Here is a 20,233-nt window from a genome sequence, read left to right on the forward strand (position 1 = left end):
CCCATCATGACTTGCAACGGGGAAGGCTGCTGTTGGTTTAGCGTCCAGGAAACGGCGGCGGCGAGTGTCTCTGCTAGTAGAAACTAACTATTAGCAATAGCAACCCCACCACACATCAGAACTCCTTCAGGCTTGTGTTATTTGTGGAGACTTTGCAAGTCAGTAGAGTTGCGTTGCTGTTATCCAATCAGAGGCGAGATGTCGTAATATCAGGAAATAAAGACTCCAAATCCTGCAGTCTGAAGCTCAGCTCTGATGTGACTCACTTCTAGTTCCTTTTTTAAATATGAGTAAAGTTTACCTTTAAGCATCTGATTTCTGTACTGCCAGATATTAATATACTTGCGTTTAAAACTGTAATCCTTTTCTGTTTCTTCGGCCATTTTTACAAGAACAAGAATCTCCGGTTGGGATAGGGTGAGCCACGAAGCAAACACCAGACTCATCCTTGAAATTCAAGCAAAAGAAGGACACATTTGTCAGCTGTATTTGGAGGAGCTTTTGAATCTGCTGACAATGTGTATTCATAACACAGAGTTCTTACAGAGGCTTGAAATCCTTGAAATTACTTGAATTTTTAATAAAGTGCTTGAAACTGTGACTGACATTGGTCATTGGCATTTATTTAGTTTGCACAAAGAAGTGAGATGAGAACTTTCAACATGTGCTGCCCTTGTATGTCTGAATATTCATTACTCTATGGTGCTGGAAAATCTGGATAACATTGAGAGTGCTTGAAAAGTACTTGAATTTGGTTCTGCCAAAGGTGGAAGAACTCTGATAATAGAAAGGAAAGCTGAAGGTGTTTTTACACAAGGGTTGTTTGGTAAGTTGACTTCACTGTAACGTGGTGGTGGCTGTGTTGATATGTTAGCGTTACTAGCGCTGCATCCATATGCTGTTACTATGAATAGCACTGGATAATGTTTAATTATAATAAATCCTTGTAAACTGTGATTGTAGTATCTTTGTCATATCGCCCACCCCTTAATTGAAATATTCATTTATAAAATCAAATCTGGTGGCAGAGTGATCAGTTCCCATGTTTGTAACTCTAATCAAATACAAGGTCACGCATGAATCAGCGAGAATTATCCAGCTACAGGGGAAGGTCTCTGGCACTATCACTGCCAGGCTTTGCGCCGTCGATCTGTCAGCAGAAATATTAGATCGACTCCAAAAACACACACCAAAAAAGTAGAGGTTACATTTTTTTCTATATCGGCCATCGACTAAACGCCACTACCACTAGACTGAAGAAAGGACCCAAAGGACCCCAACACACCGTTTTTATTTTTATGTTTTGAGTTTGTTTTAAATTTGAAGTTCAATAAATATTAAGACATTTATTGACTCATTTAATTTAAATTGCACACAGTGAGTGTTCAGTTGTCTTTCACTGTCAATGTGCTGCTAAAACATATGCGTATATATATATATATATATATATATATATATATATATATATATATATATATATATATATATCGGCCTTAATAATCAGCTTTAGATATCAGCCATCGACAACAAAAATCTTTAAAAATCGGTATCGGCATCGGCCTCAATGAAACCCACTACCCTCTACCAAAAAGGTTCAGCATGCAAGATCAGCTTGAATAAGTCACATTTCAGTTTCACTGTCTTGTCTTATAAAGTCAGTGGCATCATTTGGACAAATAAAAACATAGAAACTATTTAAGCACAGAAAAAAACATTTCTGTAGGTTTTTTAAATGGTTCCATATGTACAAAAATATACATAACATTGCCTTGTTAAATCCCCAATGGGACGTTTTTATATAATTCAAGTTTTTAATTGACTTTCAAAACATTTATTATGTGAATATACATAACAAAAAAATAAACAAACCAAAGGCTGGTGTGGCGCAAAAAATGAACATGAGAACATCATTTGTTGAAATTTAAATCCTGATTGTGTTTTAGATAGAACTGATGCAAGTATTTGACTCCTTTCAGAGGTGAAGCGGCAGAAATCTGTTCCTGAAGACCTAAAGAAGGCTGAAGAGGACCGAGCTTCGCTGACTGGAGTTGATCTTCGCAGACCGTTTGAAGAAGAGGTTTGTCCAGGTTTTGGGATTTTTTAGCAAGCTCTTTAAAAACAGGTGGGATTTTACTGAGTCTTCGTTACATTTATTGATCTAGTTTGTGTGCAGACACAGGGCGAGAAGAACGTATATCTGCTGTTGTTTTGTATTTTAATTCCATGTTTGTTGGCCATATTTGAATTCACCTCCTCCTCTCCACGCCTCCACCTCTCTCTACTCTTTGACATCACTATAACACACTCTTTGCCACATTGACATCTAAGTATTGATCTAACAGGTTGCCACGTTAATTATAATAGTGCTAGATATCAGCTGCCATTTAGAGATGTGTGTGTGTGTGTGTGTGTGGCCTTGTGCAGACGTTGCGTGCTTTTTTTGTCCTTCAAGTGTGCACACGCACTTCATGATGTCTTCTTAGCCCGTGTGCACAAAGAGTGTGTTTTTATGAACACTATTATTTCAGCCAGCGTGTGTTTGAGGATGTGTGCCACTGGAGACCATGAGGTGAATCTTTGCTACCCTCGACCCTCCACCTCAGTCCTACACACACACACACATGCACACAGCCCTCCTCCCAGTGCCTGGGCCCCAGGGTTAATGGGTGTTCAACCTTTCCATTATCCCGATCAGCCAAGAATTACCTGCTGAATGATGTTTGCATTAATATAATATATATGGTAATTTCCCTCCTCTTAATTACGGCTGGGCCAAGCGCGGCAAGGGGAGTGGGCTGATCATGTGTAAAATTGATTTGCCAAGGAAAAATATGGTGATAGAGCGAGAGCGCGCAAAGAGGTGGAGGAGGAGGCTGCAGGGAATCAGCACACACACACACACACACAGATACACAACTTCACACAAGCTGGAGAGAGTACAGAAAAAAGTGCTGGCCTGGATGGAATAGAAAAAAACACTTTTTCTCTTGCTCTCTCCTTCCCATTAAGAAAAACGAAGTGCATCAGCAATAAATAGAGATATTTTCTGGGATGCATCCTCAGTGGTAAATTTGAATAAACATTTTGCTCCTCAGTTGGAGGAGTCCCTCTGAAGAATAGCAAGCAGCCAGGAGACGGAGGTGAAGAGGGGTCATGGATGGAGTGTGTATTGAGTGGGTAGAAAGTGATGGTGTGTGTGTGTGTGTGTGTGTGTGTTTAATCAAAGGTTTGATTTAATGAACTAATGAGACGATCTGAAACATCTGCATCTTTTCTGCTTTGACACACTAAAATATGCTGATTTCCCTTTTAGTTAAGAGAAGGATTAACATGGACTCATGGCACTAGGGGCGACGGTGGCATAGGAGTTAAGTGCTCGCCCCGTAATCGGAAGGTTGCAGGTTCGAGCCCCGCTCAGTCTGTCGCTGTCGTTGTGTCCTTGGGCAAGACACTTAACCCACGTTGCCTGTTGGTGGAGGTCAAAGGGACTGGAGGCGCCAGTGCTCGGCAGCCTTGCCTCTGTCAGTGCGCCCCATGGCAGCTGTGGCTACACTGTAGCTCATCCCCACCAGTGTGTGAATGTGTGTGTGAATGGGTGAATGACCGATTGTGTTGTAAAGTGCCTTGAGGGGTTTCAAGAGCTCTAGAAGGCGCTATATCAAATACAGGCCACTAGAAGCATCAATTCTGACATTATTAGATAAACCAGTGTCCCACTGAGCTGCAACTTTTGGTTTGACACAAAAAATAGAAAACAAGTAAAATTTCACTTGGATTCACACTGATTAATACTTTCATGACAAATTTTAATGACGTGATGTAACTTAGGTGATGACGCTGTTGATATAACTCAAAGTTATTTTGATTTAAGTAATTTTTGTTTTACGCATCCTGCTGTATTTCTTACCTTTGACTCTCTATGCGCTTTGAAATTGGGCCATAATTGTTAGTATGATAGAACATATAACATTTGTAATCTCTGCTAGATTGATGCAAACGTTGATGTCACAAATTGGTTGCGAAGCGTTTCAGATTCTTTGCAACTTAGTCACCAACTCTTTCCAGATGATCCAAAAACCTTCACACAGTTTTGAAACTTTTGGACACCCCTTTAATGAACAAACGCTGTACTGCAGCAGAATTTAAAAGTATTTTTACATTCCTGAACATCAACTGCTTTAAAGATGCAGTATGTAAAAATATAGTGAGAATTTAACAGTGAGAGAATTCCATAAGAGTCATTTTGGAAGGAAGGTTATACTGAAACATATTTCATATCCAGTTGGCTGCGGGGTTGTTAGTTTTTCTCCTTTCAAAATAAAGGAAGGAGGGACGTAAGTAACTATTGTTTACCATCAGTGAGTCTGGGGGTGCCGTGTCTCCTGCGAGCTAATACCGCAGCGCCGACAATTGTATTTAACGCCGGCCGGCAAAAAGCGCCAGAGTTGTTTAAAGTGGTTGCAGTAACCAGATTTAATGACAGGATGTCATTTTTACTTCATTTCTACATATTGCACCTTTAATTAATGCTCTAAAAGTGATTTCCAATCGTTTTTTATTTTTTATTTACCAGTTTTGAGTATTTAATACTTGGTAAGTCTACCGGTTTGTATAATTAAAGCTGGGCGGACATGTGCGACTTTTTCACTCGTAGCACTCAGCTTCAGCTCAAACTGTACGACCTCATCGCAGGGCAGATCTCATGATTCATGTGCTCACACTGTACGACCCAGTTCTCGCATGCGACCCGACTGCTCACACTGTAGCATCACGTCAGACCTAAAAAATATGCTAAAAATAGCAGTTTCTACACAACACGTCAGACTTTTTTGTCTTGTTTTGCCTGTTGTCCTTTGGGAGTGCTGCAGGAGGACACACAGAGATTCATGGGGGTTGGATGAGGAAAACGAAATAAAGAATGTTTTGTGATCAGTTTAATTTGACATGAACACGACAAACACGCTTTCTTGACAATCCTTGTCACTGTGTGTAAAAAAACGCTTAGAAATAAAAACGAACAACGTGTGTTATTAGGGAAATAGCGGGCGAGTGGTGTTGATAAAGGATTGCGCATGCGCCGTGAGCGGTTCAGGAACTTTTAGGGTTGCAGCTACTCGCTTCTTCAACCCTTACGAGGAACGAGCAAAATATCAAACACTCCAGAAGTCCGTGCAAGCTCACGATTGCTGATCGGTAGCTGGTCACGTGGTGTTAATTGCCTCTCGTAACCACCTGTACACTACACGACGCTCAGCGCAAAACTCGCCCCGATCTTGTGGATTCTTGCACGAGTGGAAAATCGGCTCAAAAAAGTGAAAGAGTTGCACAGTGTACGCCCGGCTTTAGTTAGATGTCTGATTTTAACACTGAGAAGTAAACAAAATTAAGAGTTAACAATTTGCTAAATTCAGAGTTCAAAAACTGATTCAACTTCTGAAATTTTGTGTCTACTGATGTTATCTGTGGCATTTGAGCTTGAAAATAAGGTGGAAAGCATCTAGATATTGGTCTTGAAAATTGGCCCAAAAGATCTGCTGCACAAATCGGCCATCGGCTGACCATGACCTTTACATATCGCCATTGGTATCAGCAATGGAAAAATCAATATCAGTCGACCTCTGGACAGAAGTCTTCGTCCAAGCTTGCATTAAGTTACAGGATATCTAAGGTTTTCTAAAAGCTTCGTCTAAAGGTTAACACTCTTAGATTTGAATAGAAAACTTTGCTTTTGTTTATTTTATTAATAACTTGTGTATTTTTTCTAACAGATGAAGGAAAACTGTTGCGTAAAGCCGGGCATACACTGTGTGACTTTTTCACTTTTGTGAGCCGATTTTCCCCACATGTGAGAATCTGCAAGATCAGGGTGCTTGTGTAGTATACTGGAGGTTACGAGAGGCGATTAACACCATGACCAGCTACCGATCAGCAGTTGCAAGCTTGCACAAATTTCTGGCTTGTTTGATATTTTGCTCGTCCCTCGTGAGGGTATCGCGCTGTTGAAGCGGTGCTGTGGGCAGCTGCGACCCCAAAAGTACCAGAACCGCTCACGGCGCATGCACAAACACCCTAGTAACACACATCGTTCGTTTTTATGTCTACATTTTTTTTTTGCACACATTGACAAGGACTGTCAAGAAAGCACGTTTGTCAAATTAAACTGATAAAACACTGATTTACTTTCTTTCGTTTTCCTCGCCCAACTTCATAAATCCCTGTGTGTGCTCCTGCAGCACTCCCGAAGGACAACAGACATCAATAACAACACAAAAGAAGTTTGGTGTGTTGTGTAAAAACTATTTTTAGCAAATTTGTAGGTCTGATGTGTTGCTACCGGATGTATTGTGTGAGCAGTCTGGTCACATCCGAGAACTGGCTCGTACAGTGTGACCAGATGACTCGTGAGATTTGCTCTGCGAGGAAGTCGTACATTTGAGCTGAAGCTGTACGCTACGAGTGAAAAAGTCGTACAGTGTCCACCCCGCTTAAGGGTCAAAATTTCCATTCTTCAAGTAAAATTTACTTTTATTCACGACAATGTTTTGTATTTACAAGATTTTTGTAATTTCTTTAAATAAATGAGAGGGAAAGCTGCAGAGTTGATTCAGAAAAAGTAATTGAGGAAGCAACAGTTGTTTCAGTTTTATGTATGGAGATTTTTAGAAGTTTCTAACATGTTTTCATCACTTGCTTTTTTTCTCCTTTCATCATCTTCATTACTTGATTCATTTTCGTATTTCTCTCGCTCGTTCTGTTTTATCCTTTTCCTTCTCTCTCTCTTTTTAATGCCATCTCTCTCTCTCCCCTTCTCTCTCTTTACTCCTCCTTTTCTCTCTCATAACTCTTCCTCGCTCTCTTTTGGTTGACAGAAGGCGTTCAAAGACACCAGTCAGTATGTGGTTGGGGAGCTGTCTGCGCTGGAGAGCGAGCAGAGGCACATCGACGCCCGAGCAGCTTGCGTGGAGAAGAGGCTGCGCTATCTCATGGACACAGGTACCCCAAGCCCAATTACACTGGAAAAACTGTTTTGGCAAATTGAGTGTACACACACACACACACACACACACACACACACACACACACACACACACACACACATCCATTTAGGGAGTTTGTGTGTTTGTGAGAGGGAGAATCTTTGAAGCCCTCCCCTCCTCCACCTCCCTCTCCTTCCCTCTTGGATGAATGTTGTGCGACGTAGCGCTGGGTGGATATGAAAGGAGGGGAATGGGGGAGGAGGGGTAGGGGAGGGGTGGGTGGGGAGCATGTCTCGGGGATGGGAGAAGAAGGGAGACCTCTCTGGGCTGGGGTGATAAGGGAGCCCTTCATGGGGGAAACGATAACTGGGTGCGATAGCGGAGCCCAGCCGAAGTCTCCGCTGCAGCCGTTTGCCAGCCACGGCCCCAGCCAGCCTCCCAACTATTGAACAGTGCGCTCAGCCATGCACGGATACACACACACACACACCCTCCTTCCCCCAGTACATATCTGGCCTTCATTGATATGCTGTATAAGGAAAAGACGGGGTGAGTTAAAGGGAGGGAAAGAGGGAGAGGCAAAGAAAAAAATACATGAGCACTGACACAGTTCACAAATCCACAACAGATACACACAGATGCTTACACACCAGCAGTGTGGTTTGGCGTTTGGAGCCGGATTCGGAAGGTTTTTATTTAAGGTTTGGCCGGGGGTAAAGCCTTGTAAGACATGAGACACTGAGCCGAGCCAAAAGAGGTGCCTTGGCTCCGTTAAGTCCCGCTCTAAAAACGGCAAATCGCTGCCCAGTCGTGATACTAAATCATCTCATTTTTCACCCAAGAATGCTTCACAGGAAAAAATCATGTTTGTTAGTAAAGTAAAATTTTGATATTTGCAAATGTTTTAAGGGTGTAGGTGAGGTAATGTGCCGGGCGCAGTGGATTTACCCTTGAAAACCCTTGGGAACAGAGGAGAGGACAGAAGAAAGGGGTTTTAAAAGAAGAGGCTGGTGTGGTGGGACGTGTGCTCACCATCCCATTTGGGTGCTGATATTGAGCCTATCTCAGTGCCATTTTGTTGTGTTTGCTTTTCACTTCCCTGCCTCTGTGCCCTCTCCCCCACTCTCAGAGCAGATGCCATTGTGTCAATCTGAAGGGCTTTATTCCTTCTTCTTCTACTGTTAAAACAGCAGTTATTCACTTTCAAACACCTCCAGACGTGGAAAATACACACATACAGTCTCTTTTTGAAAATATGAATCCCCAGAAAAGGAGCGCCACAGCTACAGAAAGCTGAAGAGAAAATAAAACGGATCTAGAAATTCACCTTTCACCTCTGTTACGGCATACTAAAGGGTGCTTAAGGGAAAAAACATGTCACCTGTTGGAATGGACGAGTTTATGAAAGGTGTTCAGTTATGGTGTTGGAAACAGTTACAGATGATTTCATTTGGCATGAGTTTAAGCTTCAGAACAGCTCACTGGTCACTTGCTGTGCACAGATCATGGGGGGTTTGGTATCCTTGTAGGATTAAAACACTTTGTCTTATCCTAGTCCCTACTTATTCACCTGTGTGACTCTATACCAACTCATGAAATCTGCTCCTTTGTGTATTTGCTGCCAGTACCGATCGTGTGTCTCTGCCCACAGTAACTCAAAACTAAATCACACATATCCTCTTCTGTGCTCTGAATAATACAACTCCCAGCTGCTTAAAGACAAAGTAGTCCTTGACACTGCTATCCTGTTCCCTGCCACCGTGAACAAGATGTAAATCACACATCAGGTGTTAGGTATGAGTAAAACCCAAAAAGGTTTGTGTCTTTAGAACAATCATTACCTTTATTGTGTTTTTAGTCTTGTAAAGGTGACAGATTTTCACCTGCATCTGAAAACTCCTGAAAGCAGCGAACCTCTCCTGATGATTCTTCTTTAATCCAAACCATCACCATGTTTTTGTTTTTAGGGGGGAAAAACGTAGAAATAAATTTTCCAAATGATCCAGAAAAACATGTTTAGTTTTGATTGCTTTTGTGAATATTTTTTATCAACTAGAGGCTGGCACTCATCACACTGCTTTTTCATGCCAGGTTGAAAAAATCTGGCAGATAATCAGATTTGGTCAAATCTTTTAAATAATATTATGCTTGCTATGACTGACTCTCAGCTGCTATCCCTCAGAGTTATAGCTCAACTGTTTTCAATTGATTATCTTTGTTTTCCTCTTAAGACCGATTAGTGGTAAAGGCCATGTAGAGTTCTGTCGTTTCCAAGTTAATCAGACAAATACCCAGTGATTAAAGGCGGAGTGGATGATGTTTTCTTTTTCTGTTCAGGCAAGCTGCTTTTTGAAAATACACAATTTAAAGTTCCAACCCCTTTTCTTCCACAACAGCTGCTCCATCATCTTAATGTTTCCCACCAAGAACAGAACCAAACTCTAAAGGTAGTTTTCCAGGAGCTCTACTCAGAGTAACTCAGACCGATGCAGGTCGGCCTGACAACTGTTCCCAAGAGCAGGGTTCAGTATTTTCCCTTTACTTTCTCCCCCATTTTTAGTTTCTACTCCATTGAGGTACCTGGCAAGAGTCGGCCTGCATCGTGATTCTGACCGCTGATTGGCTACGGGGTGGAGTCACTGGTTGCTCTGGAGTTTTCTGCCTTCTGTTTCACTGTCTGCAGCTATTTCCTGGTTCAAAGTCTGACAAAAAGCCATAAAACTGAGGAAAATCTCCAACAGCACCACCATTTTTTCAGCTGAGTTGTTTCTGTTGGGCATACAAGTAACCTTACACTGTTTACTGATCCCCTCATGTTATTTTGTCATGAATAAAAATCGCGCAACCACCCTGGAGTCTTGCAGGTCCCTCCTCTCCACTGCACCTATGAGGGGCGCACCCACCTTCTGTTACGGAATTGGTATGGGAACAAAACTCTCAGATGGGCTGACTCAAACCATGCCGCACAGCTTTTTCAGGCTGAGTAGTGCTCCTGGAAAACTAGCTTAACAGAAGTGAAAAAATGCCTCAAAACAATTTGCAAACAGAACATAACATTCTCTCTACAACACGGGCAACCCGGATCTGGCTTTGCTTCCTGTTTAGCTGCTCCAAGATGAAAATGTGCTATTCGGTTGTGCACACGGGATAGAGACATTCAGAGGACAGTTTGGTGGACGGAGTCCAGTCATTAAGACTGAGACATCCATTATTAGGAAGTTTTTCCCAGGATTGCATGTTTCAGAGTCAATTAAAATTATTATTTTTTGATAAAACATTTAATTTATCAGTTGCAATATGTAAATAGGTTAAGCAGCATTTCAATCAATGTGGCAAAAAATGCTCCATGAAAAGAATCTTGTTCTGCTCCTTTAAATACTGAAGGTTCAGTCCATTCAGCAGGTCATGAGATGTTTCACTAAAAAAACACAAACAGGCAAAATCATTGTCACTCACAATGGTTTTACTAATGTTTAATAACGTTATAACCTTGTAATGACATTAAAGTAAATAAGAGTCGTAACAGTGGAGATGAAACCTCTCATACTATCAACTAACTCTCACAAATATTTGCAGGAGGTGAACTGTTCTAATGCTGCATGTGTGAAGGACAGCGCTCCCAGAGGCGCAAGAATAACAAGTTCATTAGTGGGGGTGGGGGGGTGGGTCGCAGGAATTCAAATTCCCCCACGACCCACAACCTGGCCTCTGATTGGCTGGCTGCAGCGGCATGGCGAGACTCATTAGAGCCCAGCAGTAATTAAGAGTTGTTAGAAAGTGAATTCTCCAACCACAGATTAGAAAATTAAACTATTTACTGATTACATATTAATAGAAGACAACAATGCTGCCTGCCATAAGCTTGGAAGGCAACCAAGGAATAAATCTGTGTACTTAATTACCATAAACAATGGGGGCATAGAAATGGAGTTTTATGCACACTCCCTCCTGTAATGTGTCTGATATCAGAAGACACTTGACAATTCTTGTTCAATTATCTCTATTATTTAATGTGCTGTGAACTGCCTCTGAGTAAATAAATTAACCACCCCAATTACTTTGGACTCATCTGGGGAGGGCCTCTGTGTAATAGAAAATGCTGCAGAAAGCTGGAAGGGGGATGAGAAGTGGGGAAAAAAGAGAAGAGACGGAAGGAGAAAATGTGAGAAAAAGGATGGAGATATGGAGATTCACAGGGTAGAAATGCACAACACATAAGAATGTATTAAATGGAGAAAAATGAAGAAAGTTAATGGAAGAGTGGGTGGAAAAGCATAAGGCATGTGATGAGAAAGAAAGGAAGGCTGTGAAGCAGCACCACATGCTGGATCTTCTTGGGTTTCCACTGCTGGAGAAGACAGATGAACAATCGTTCATGGGTCAGTCGCTCTTGTCTGTTCATATCTGCTCACCAGTCCTGCAGCAATGTGCACCAACAGAACACCACTGAGGTCACACAGACCTACAATCATATGATCATACACCCATCCACCCTGTTAAACAAGTTCATACATCTGGTTACATGTGGGAACATCGGAAACAGGTGAGACATTTTAACAAAACCGTTAATTGTGTCAAATCAGACCCACTAATAAAACATCCGTTAGGATGTTAGAAAATGGTTTATAAGCCTATCTGTCTGTGCTTCTAGCATCCAGCTCATCCAGCTGGATTCCTTCTACAGATCTGACTTTAATGTCTGTGTGTGTGTGGCCAATTTTAATGAGTCTGTCAAGTTCAGCCAACATTAAGAGGGGTTAAAACTCACTAAAAATGACAGATGCAGAGTTAAAACTTGGTGTTGTTGTGGCTGAAAGTAATTCACAACACAACTCTGGTCTCTTAACAGATCATATTTTAAGAATCTGACTTCAACTGATTGACTTTCGTAGTCAACCCAACTCAAGATGGCCACCACAGCTCAGCCGACACAAAATTGGCTGCGACTCTTATCAGTTTTACAAATGTTGACTTAAAATTTGATCTGTTTGTAGCTGAGAGCCAATCACAACACCTAACATGAGATCTTGTGATAACGTCGTCATCGTCATCTTCCTCCGCTTATCCAGGTCCGGGTCGCGGGGGCAGCATCCCAATCCCAACTAGGGAGCTCCAGACCATCCTCTCCCCAGCCACCTCCACCAATTCCTCCAGCAGGACCCCAAGGCATTCCCGGACCAGATTGGAGAAGTAACCTCTCAAATGTGTCCTGGTCGACCCGGGGGCCTCCTGCCAGGAGGACATGCCCGAAACACCTCCCCAGGGAGGCGTCCAGGAGGCATCCTGACTGCCCAAACCACCTCAACTGACTCCTTTTGATCCGGAGGAGCAGCAGTTCTACTCCGAGTCCCTCCCGAATGTTCGAGCTCCTCACCCTATCTCTAAGGCTGAGCCCGGCCACCCTACGGAGGTAACTCATTTCGGCCACTTGTATTCGCAATCTCGTTCTTTCGGTCATTACCCAAAGCTCATGACCATAGGTGAGGATTGGGATGTAGATCAACCAGTAAATCGAGAGCTTGGCTTTCTGGCTCAGCTCCCTCTTCACCACGACAGATCGGCTTAGCGTCAGCAACACTGACGACGCCGAACCATTCCGCCTGTCGATCTCCCGATCCCTCCTACCCTCACTCGTGAACAAGACCTCGAGATACTTAAACTCCTCCACTTGAGGTAGGACCTCTCTCCCGACCCGGAGTTGGCAAGCCACCCTTTTCCGGTCGAGAACCATGGTCTCAGATTTGGAGGTGCTGATCCTCATCCCAGCCGCTTGACACTCGGCCGCGAACCTACCCAGCAAGAGCTGAAGGTCAGAGCTGGATGAAGCTAGGAGGACCACATCATCTGCAAAAAGCAGAGACGAGATTCTCCTGCCACCAAACTCGACACACTCCACATCACGGCTGCGCCTAGAAATTCTGTCCATAAAGGTAATGAACAGAACCGGTGACAAAGGGCAGCCCTGGCGGAGTCCAACCTTCACCGGGAACAGGTTCGGCTTACTACAGGCTATGCGGACCAAACTCACGCTCCTCTGGTAAAGGGACTGAAGGGCCCTTAATAAAAGGCCACCCACCCCATACTCCTGGAGCGTCCCCCACAGGGTGCCCCTGGGGACAAGGTCATAAGCCTTCTCCAAATCCACAAAACACATGTGGATTGGTTGGGCAAACTCCCATGCCCCCTCCATCACCCTTGCAAGGGTATAGAGCTGGTCCACAGTTCCACTGCCAGGACGAAAACCACATTGCTCCTCCTCTATCTGAGATTCAACTATCGATCGGACCCTCCTCCCCAGTACCTTGGAGTAGACCTTTCCAGGGAGGCTGAGGAGTGTGATCCACCTATAGTACGAACACACCCTCACGTCACCCTTCTTAAAGATGGAGACCACCACCCCTGTCTGCCACTCCACAGGAACTGCCCCCGATGACCATGCAATTTTGCAGAGACGTGTCAACCATGACAGCCCTACAACATCCATAGCCTTGAGATACCCAGGACGAACCTCATCAGCCCCGGGGCTCCGCCGCTGTGTAGTTGTTTGACTACTTCAGCAACTTCTGCCCCCGAGATTGGACAGTCCATCCCCAGGCCTCCCAACTCTGGTTCCTCCTCGGAATGCGCATTGGTGGGATTGAGGAGCTCCTCAAAGTATTCTTTCCACCGCCCAATTATAGCCCCAGTTGACGTCAGCAGCTCCCCATCCCCACTGTAAACAGTGTGAGCGAGTTGCTGCCTCCCTCTCCTGAGGCGCCGGACAGTTTACCAGAATCTCTTTGGCGCCGATTGATAGTCTTTCTCCATGGCCTCACCAAACTCCTAACACGCCCGAGATTTTGCCTCGGCAACTGCCACTGCTGCACCCCGCTTGGCTATCCGGTACCCGTCTGCTGCCTCCGGAGACCCACGGCCTGTAGGCCTCCTTCTTCAGCCTGACGGCTCCCAGAACCTCTGGTGTCCACCAGCGGGTACGGGGGTTGACACCACGACTGGCACCGGCCACCTTGCAACCACAGCTAGCAACAGCCGCCTCAACAATCGCAGAGTGGAACAAGTCCCACTCGGAGTCGATGTCCCCCACTGCTCTTGGGACGCGGTCAAAGCTCTGCTGGGAGCTGAAGACCATCAACAGGTTCTTCTGCCGAGCATTCCCAGCAGACCCTCATTATGCGTTTAAGTCTGCCAGGTCTACACGACATCTTCCCCTGCCATCTGATCCAACTCACCACCAGGTGGTGATCAGTTAACAGCTTCGCTCCTCTCTTCACTCGGGTGTCCAAAACATACGGCCGCAGGTCAGATGATACGGCTACAAAGTCTATCATCGACCTGCAACCTAGGCTGCCCTGGTACTAAGTGTACCGATGGGCATCCTTATGTTCGAACATGGTGTTTGTTATGGCCAAACTGCGGCTTGCACAGAAATCCAATAACGAAACACCACTCGAGTTCAGATAAGGCGGGCCGTTCCTCCCAATCACACCCCTCCATGTCATGCTGTCATTGCCCACGTGAACATTGAAGTCCCCCAGCAGGTCAATGGAGTCCCCTGATGGAGCACTATCTTGCACTCGTCCCAGGGACTCTAAAAAGGGTGGGTAATCTGAACTGATATTTGGCGCATAAGCACAAACAACAGTTAGGACCCGTTCCCCGACCCGAGGGCGCAGGGAACCTACCCTCTCGTCCCCCGGGGTAAACCCCAACACACAGGCAGAGAGTCTTGGGGCTAATAAAAAGCCAACCCCAGCCCTCCACCTCTCACCCGGAGCAACTCCAGCAAAGGAGAGTGTCCAACCCCTCTCAAGGACTTGGGTTCCAGAGCCAATGCTATGAGTCGAGGTGAGTCCGACTATATCTAGCCGGTACCGCTCAGCCTCTGCCACAAGCTCCAGCTCCTTCCCCGCCAGCGAGGTGATGTTCCATGTCCCAATAACCAGTTTCCTTGTCCGGGGATCGGACCGCCAAGGCTCCCGCCTCGGTCTGCCACCCGATCCACACTGCACCGGACCTTTCATGTTCCTCCTGCGGGTGGTGGGTCCACAGTTGGATGAGCCCATGTATCCGGTTCGGGCTGGGCCCGGCCGGGCCCAGTGGGTGAAAGCCCGGCCACCAGGCACTTGCTCACGGGCCCCAACCCCCAGCCTGGCTCCAGGGTGGGACCCCGGTAACCCTCCAGGCCGGGTACTCTGACTCTTTGTTTTAACGTCCATGAAAGGTCTTCTGAATATATTCCGTTATCTTGTGATAACATGTGAGAATTCTACATAAAATTATTCTTAAGATTTAACCAAAGCAGCTAAAACACCACCATGTCTAAACAAAGCATCCTCTGTTCTTGTTGTAAAGGTAGACACATTACTTTATAAAACAAAATGTTTTTAGGTATGTGAAAGCTATGATTTTATTATAGTTGTCATGTTTGGTTGCTATTGAGGCATTGTTAGTCATTGTTGAGTACAAAGAGCATATCAGACACTTGTTATCGTAAATTCTGCTGCAGATATAAAGAAGCATTCAAATTCATCATGTAGCGCTTGCAGAAAATCCTCTGGTCCCTGTTTAATATCTGTCAAACACCCCCTACCTGGCCCCTTCACCTATATACACACACACCTCCCATTTCAAAGAGCTGTATAACCAGCAACAATGGACGCAATTATCCAAATAATGCCACTTAGCTGCTCTGCAAAGCTGCCCCTTACCTACTGTGCATTTGATAAGAGATAAACAAGCAGAGGCAGGAGAGAATAGCGCTCCCAGATTAACATATGTTTAAAAATTGCACTTGGAGCTGATAAGATTGACACAAGGTTTTATTTTTTATGAAACACGTTCCTTTAATCTGCCTTTGTGTTGATGAGAGGAAAATGGCACAATCCAGCTAAAGTTGAATGCACCTGAGGCAAGCAGCGTATCTCAGCCAGAATCTGGGGAAAGGTACCAAACTGTCATCCGCAGCGTCGGTTTAGTTTGACTAAAACTCAAAGCTCAACTGCACACGTTTCAAAAATACTTTTGCACATCCATCTCTGCCTTGTTTGCAGCACAAACAGCATGCACAGCTTTAGGTATATTATCACGAGCAGTTCTTTCACAATGCTGAAGAAGCTTAACATTAATTATTGTAACTTTGGGCAGATTACATCCATGCCCGCCTTGTAAGCGCCAGCAGACTCATCTTGACCTCCTATACGAGAGCTTAAAGACCCAAGAATGGCATTTTACCAACTTTAATGGGATAACCAGTCTAATCTCTCAGCTCTGAGAGAAGAAGAAGTGTTTGGGACTATAATACCTTCCTCAGTTCCCAGACTCAAAGATGCAGTGAGAGAAGTCGGTTGTTAAGGTACGTTTTTGCTTTTCTGACCATCAATTTAGTTACATTTGGAAACAAAGAAAACGCTTAAAAGCAGCATTGACTCAAGTAGCATTGAGTTTAACCGATTATTTCTCCTCTACAATAAACGCAGGCTTTGCTGGGAGACTCGTCGTCAGATGTGTGAATTTTGATTTTGTTTATCGATAATCTGTGAAGCAAAGAGAAGATGCTCCTATGTGAAGTCACTGGACATTTTCTTGTTGTCAGGGTTACGAAAAGAACACTCGCTTTCAGTTGAGGGGTTTTCCATTAGTCCACGGTGGATTGTGTTTGTGGTCATCTTGGGTTCTCTTCAGGAGCGAATGCAATGTTCTTCTCTACAGGGAAGAAAAGAAATCTCAGGATCACTCCTTCAAAACCTTCTGCCTTTTTCTTGCCTTTGAGGTGACAAAACAAAGGCTTTAAGCTTTTTTGTTTCGTGTGTGTGAGAGACTTCAAGGTTCAGATGGGTCAGAACACAGATTAACAACCTCCCAATGCACACACACACACCCATATAGATAAACTCCCGTTCCCGCTCATGCTCTAAATCTCCTCGGCCATTTGAATGTTTGAGCAGCAAAACAGTTTAATTAGTCAACTTGCAGCAAGCGACGGGTGCAGACCTCCTCCAACCAACTCCTGCACAGCAATGCGAGCCTCACTCCCAGATGTGCACCACTTCTTTCTCTTTTTTCCTTTCTTTTCCTCAGCTCCGTGTCAGCCTTTCATACATTCTTTAACAGTGGGGATGAAAGGCGGATTTTTAGGAAGATTAAGGAACGGGATCCTCTAGGCATTGTCTGGGAATCTTCAGATAAAACGAGCGGGGTGGATGGAGTCAACGGGAGGGAGAGAGGTGGTTTATCGGGGGGGTGGGGGCTACTTGCCACAGCTTAAACCTGCAAGTTAAATGTGTTTGTGAAGTAAGATATTTCCTATTTTCCTGTAATTTTATCTTTGATATCGCGTTACGGCTGTCTTTTTCTCTTTTCATCTGGTTATTCAGTCACTTCTTTTTTAGGCTCACTAAAAGCATTCAGAGTTGCACTTGCAAGGCCAGGAGCCCCATTTTTTCCCCGCTCGCCAACGATAGTGCCGATTAACATTTTCAGGCGATGGGGGAGTCAATAGGGAAAGGGGTTGGGGGGCCGCTGGAAAGAAGTGGACAATGGCCGCTTATGATAATCTTCTCTTTATTGGAGCATCCCGCCAATGCTTTCATCAGCCGCCCCCTCTGTTCAAGACCCCATGCAGCAGCCGCTCCAAAGCACACTACAAGCTGCCAAACACATCATCAGTGAGAAGCAGCTGCAGAAAACACACATGTATGCATCCTCAGCTGCAGCAATCCATAAAGCGGTGCACAATTAACTTCACCTGACAAAACCTTAACAGATTTATAATTTGCCCAATAGGTTTGCATCATATTAGAAGAAAACCAAGTGTGTGTGTGTGTGGTGGTGGTGGTGGTGGTGGTGGTGGTGGTGGTGGGGGGTTACCTGTCTGTTATCAAAGACTGAAAGACACCAATGGACAGATTCTAATGAAAACTCTTATCTAAGTGGTAGACTTTTACTATAGTTTCCTTGAGACATGTTGCTTCAGGAGTAGTGCTAACCTATCACGCATAAGGTCATTTGATTGGACCAAAACAGTGTTTACTTTTAAACTCTACTAGGCAGCAGACCTTAAACTTATTATTTAGAGCTTTTTGTTTTTCTTAGTGCTTTGCTCTAAACTTGATTTCTCTTTGCATTTGCCAGAGTTAAAAACTTTATTGTACCTCAGAATCTGTTAGTATTTGGTTTGTTTTGGCTCTTTTATACAGTTGATTATTATTTAATTTACAAACTGCAGTCAAAGCACTTAATTGAATTTCATCCTGTGCAGTCAATTAATCAAGGCTTTCTTATGGTAACAGATGTGGTGGCACTCAACAATACAGGTTAATGACAGAGGTTTGGCCAGTAATTACACCATTCACGTGCTAACACAGCTCCTCGCCTTGCTACCGTTGTCAGCACCCCCGCCACACACACACACACACACACACACACTCTCTCACACACACACACACGCTGTTCCATTTCCCATTGTAATGAGTACTCCAGGCTACAAATACCAACAGCTGTCTTTCCCAGTGCATTACCATTTAAATGTCTATTTAACCAGAACACTTTTGCATCTGTGTATTGAATCGACGCTCAGACTAGAGGCCAGAGGCTTTGTCGGCCTGCTGTTTGTGTCAGTTGTAGCGTAACAACATTCCAGGTAGTGAAAGGATTTATTTGTCACATTTACAAATTATTAATTTGAATGATATGGGGGCAGATTTCCCAGAGAACAGAGAGGAACGTAGTGATGATATTTGGTAGAAGAGAGGGGAGGGCTACCAGCTCAGAGATCTGAGGAGGATGACTAATGTTGTTAGCAGAGCCATTACCAGTCTGCAGATTAATTCATTAAGTAAATTCATCGTTCACCTCCCCTCGGCCTCTTGTCACAAGGCGTGTAACATGACACCGCTCAAATTTGTTCTAACATCTGCCCCAGGGGTGGGCGTCGAACACACACACACACACACACACACACACACACACACACACACACACACACACACACACACACACACACACACACACACACACATTCTTCCCTCCCTTTGCTAATGGGGCAGGTGGAGCTATTTGAAGCATATGTCTGTCGGGCTGAGAGGGGGTTATCTCTGAAACTTTTAGTCAGAAATGTCCGCTCTTTTCTTAGCTAATAAACATAATTACCACATAAGACGTTTGACCCAAGTTGAACCTGAATTAAATCTACATGACAGCCTTAAACCTTGTTAGCTTGGTTTTAATGCTAATGTTTGGATAGCATCAGTTTTTATGTAAACGTTCTGGGTTTTATTCATATGTGACATCTTTATTTATATGTTTTTAAACATTCTGACGTGCTAGCGCCTTTTTTGAGTCTGTATCTCACAGATGGGGAGACTTTAGCTCAGATCTGAATCCCCAGAGATTAAAACTGTTTGTGTTTGCCAAGCTGTCCCAATTAACACCGTCAACAGGTCCCAAATTTACACTAGCTCTAAATCATCTCATGTTTCTCCACCTCTCTAAGCTTCTCAAACAGTTCACACCTCACTGTGTGTGTAAACACACTCTCAGGGAGCTGTAATAACCCTAGGTTAGCCACCCAGGCCTTCACCTGTTTTATCTGGGAGTAAAAATTGTGATTCGGTGGATGTTGGTAGGGATGAAATCCAGGAAGCACAATGCACCAGTGTTAGAAAAGATGGCTGGTTTGTAGTTTATGTCTAGTTCATGTATTTTAGAGTGTTTGCATTAATGACATAATCAAAATACTCAGAAAAATGTTCTCTGGGCTGAAGAACATTTAATGATTCTGCAGCAGTAAAAAACCAACAACCATCTCTTCACGAGAAATCTGTTGTGATGACGTTACCCCATGGTCTCCTCCCAGCTCAGCCATACTCAAGCAGAGCAGTCAGAAGAGAAAACGAACCTAAGGCCTAACAAATACATGAAGGTTTGGTTTAACTAAATCCCACAGATAATGGCTTCTGTGTCAAAGACTAAAGATAGCGGGAGGGGTGGTGGTGGCGGATGGAGAGGAGGGGGATTACTCTGGCGTTTTGCATCAGTTGCTTTCTGCTGGGTGGCCTCGCTTGTCAAAAAAGAGGGAGAAACGGATGGAAAAAGAGAGAAAAGCATTTAACGCGGCACATTGAGAAGAAGAGGGTTCTTAATGCCATCAAAGCAAGAGGAGAAATCAGGCATTAATTTATTCTGGCCCTCTCTCTCATACACACACACACACACACACACACTACTTCTGTGTTTTTCCGTTGTGGATCCCTTCACCA

General features: G+C 44.2%; 1 protein-coding gene across 10 annotated transcripts in view; it reads left to right on the forward strand.

Moving 5' to 3' along the window:
• The window catches only part of ehbp1 (EH domain binding protein 1), a 225,295-nt gene that overhangs the window by 186,742 nt on the left and 18,320 nt on the right, over window positions 1-20,233 (forward strand). For all 10 annotated transcript variants that reach the window (XM_070542571.1, XM_054750382.2, XM_015944984.3 and 7 more), the window contains 2 exons: window positions 1,977-2,077; window positions 6,870-6,993. In XM_070542571.1, the coding sequence (XP_070398672.1) occupies window positions 1,977-2,077; window positions 6,870-6,993 (225 nt within the window). The remainder of the gene's footprint in view (window positions 1-1,976; window positions 2,078-6,869; window positions 6,994-20,233) is intronic.

This window comes from Nothobranchius furzeri, chromosome 12 (genome assembly GCF_043380555.1).
Source record: "Nothobranchius furzeri strain GRZ-AD chromosome 12, NfurGRZ-RIMD1, whole genome shotgun sequence".
NCBI lineage: Eukaryota > Metazoa > Chordata > Actinopteri > Cyprinodontiformes > Nothobranchiidae > Nothobranchius > Nothobranchius furzeri.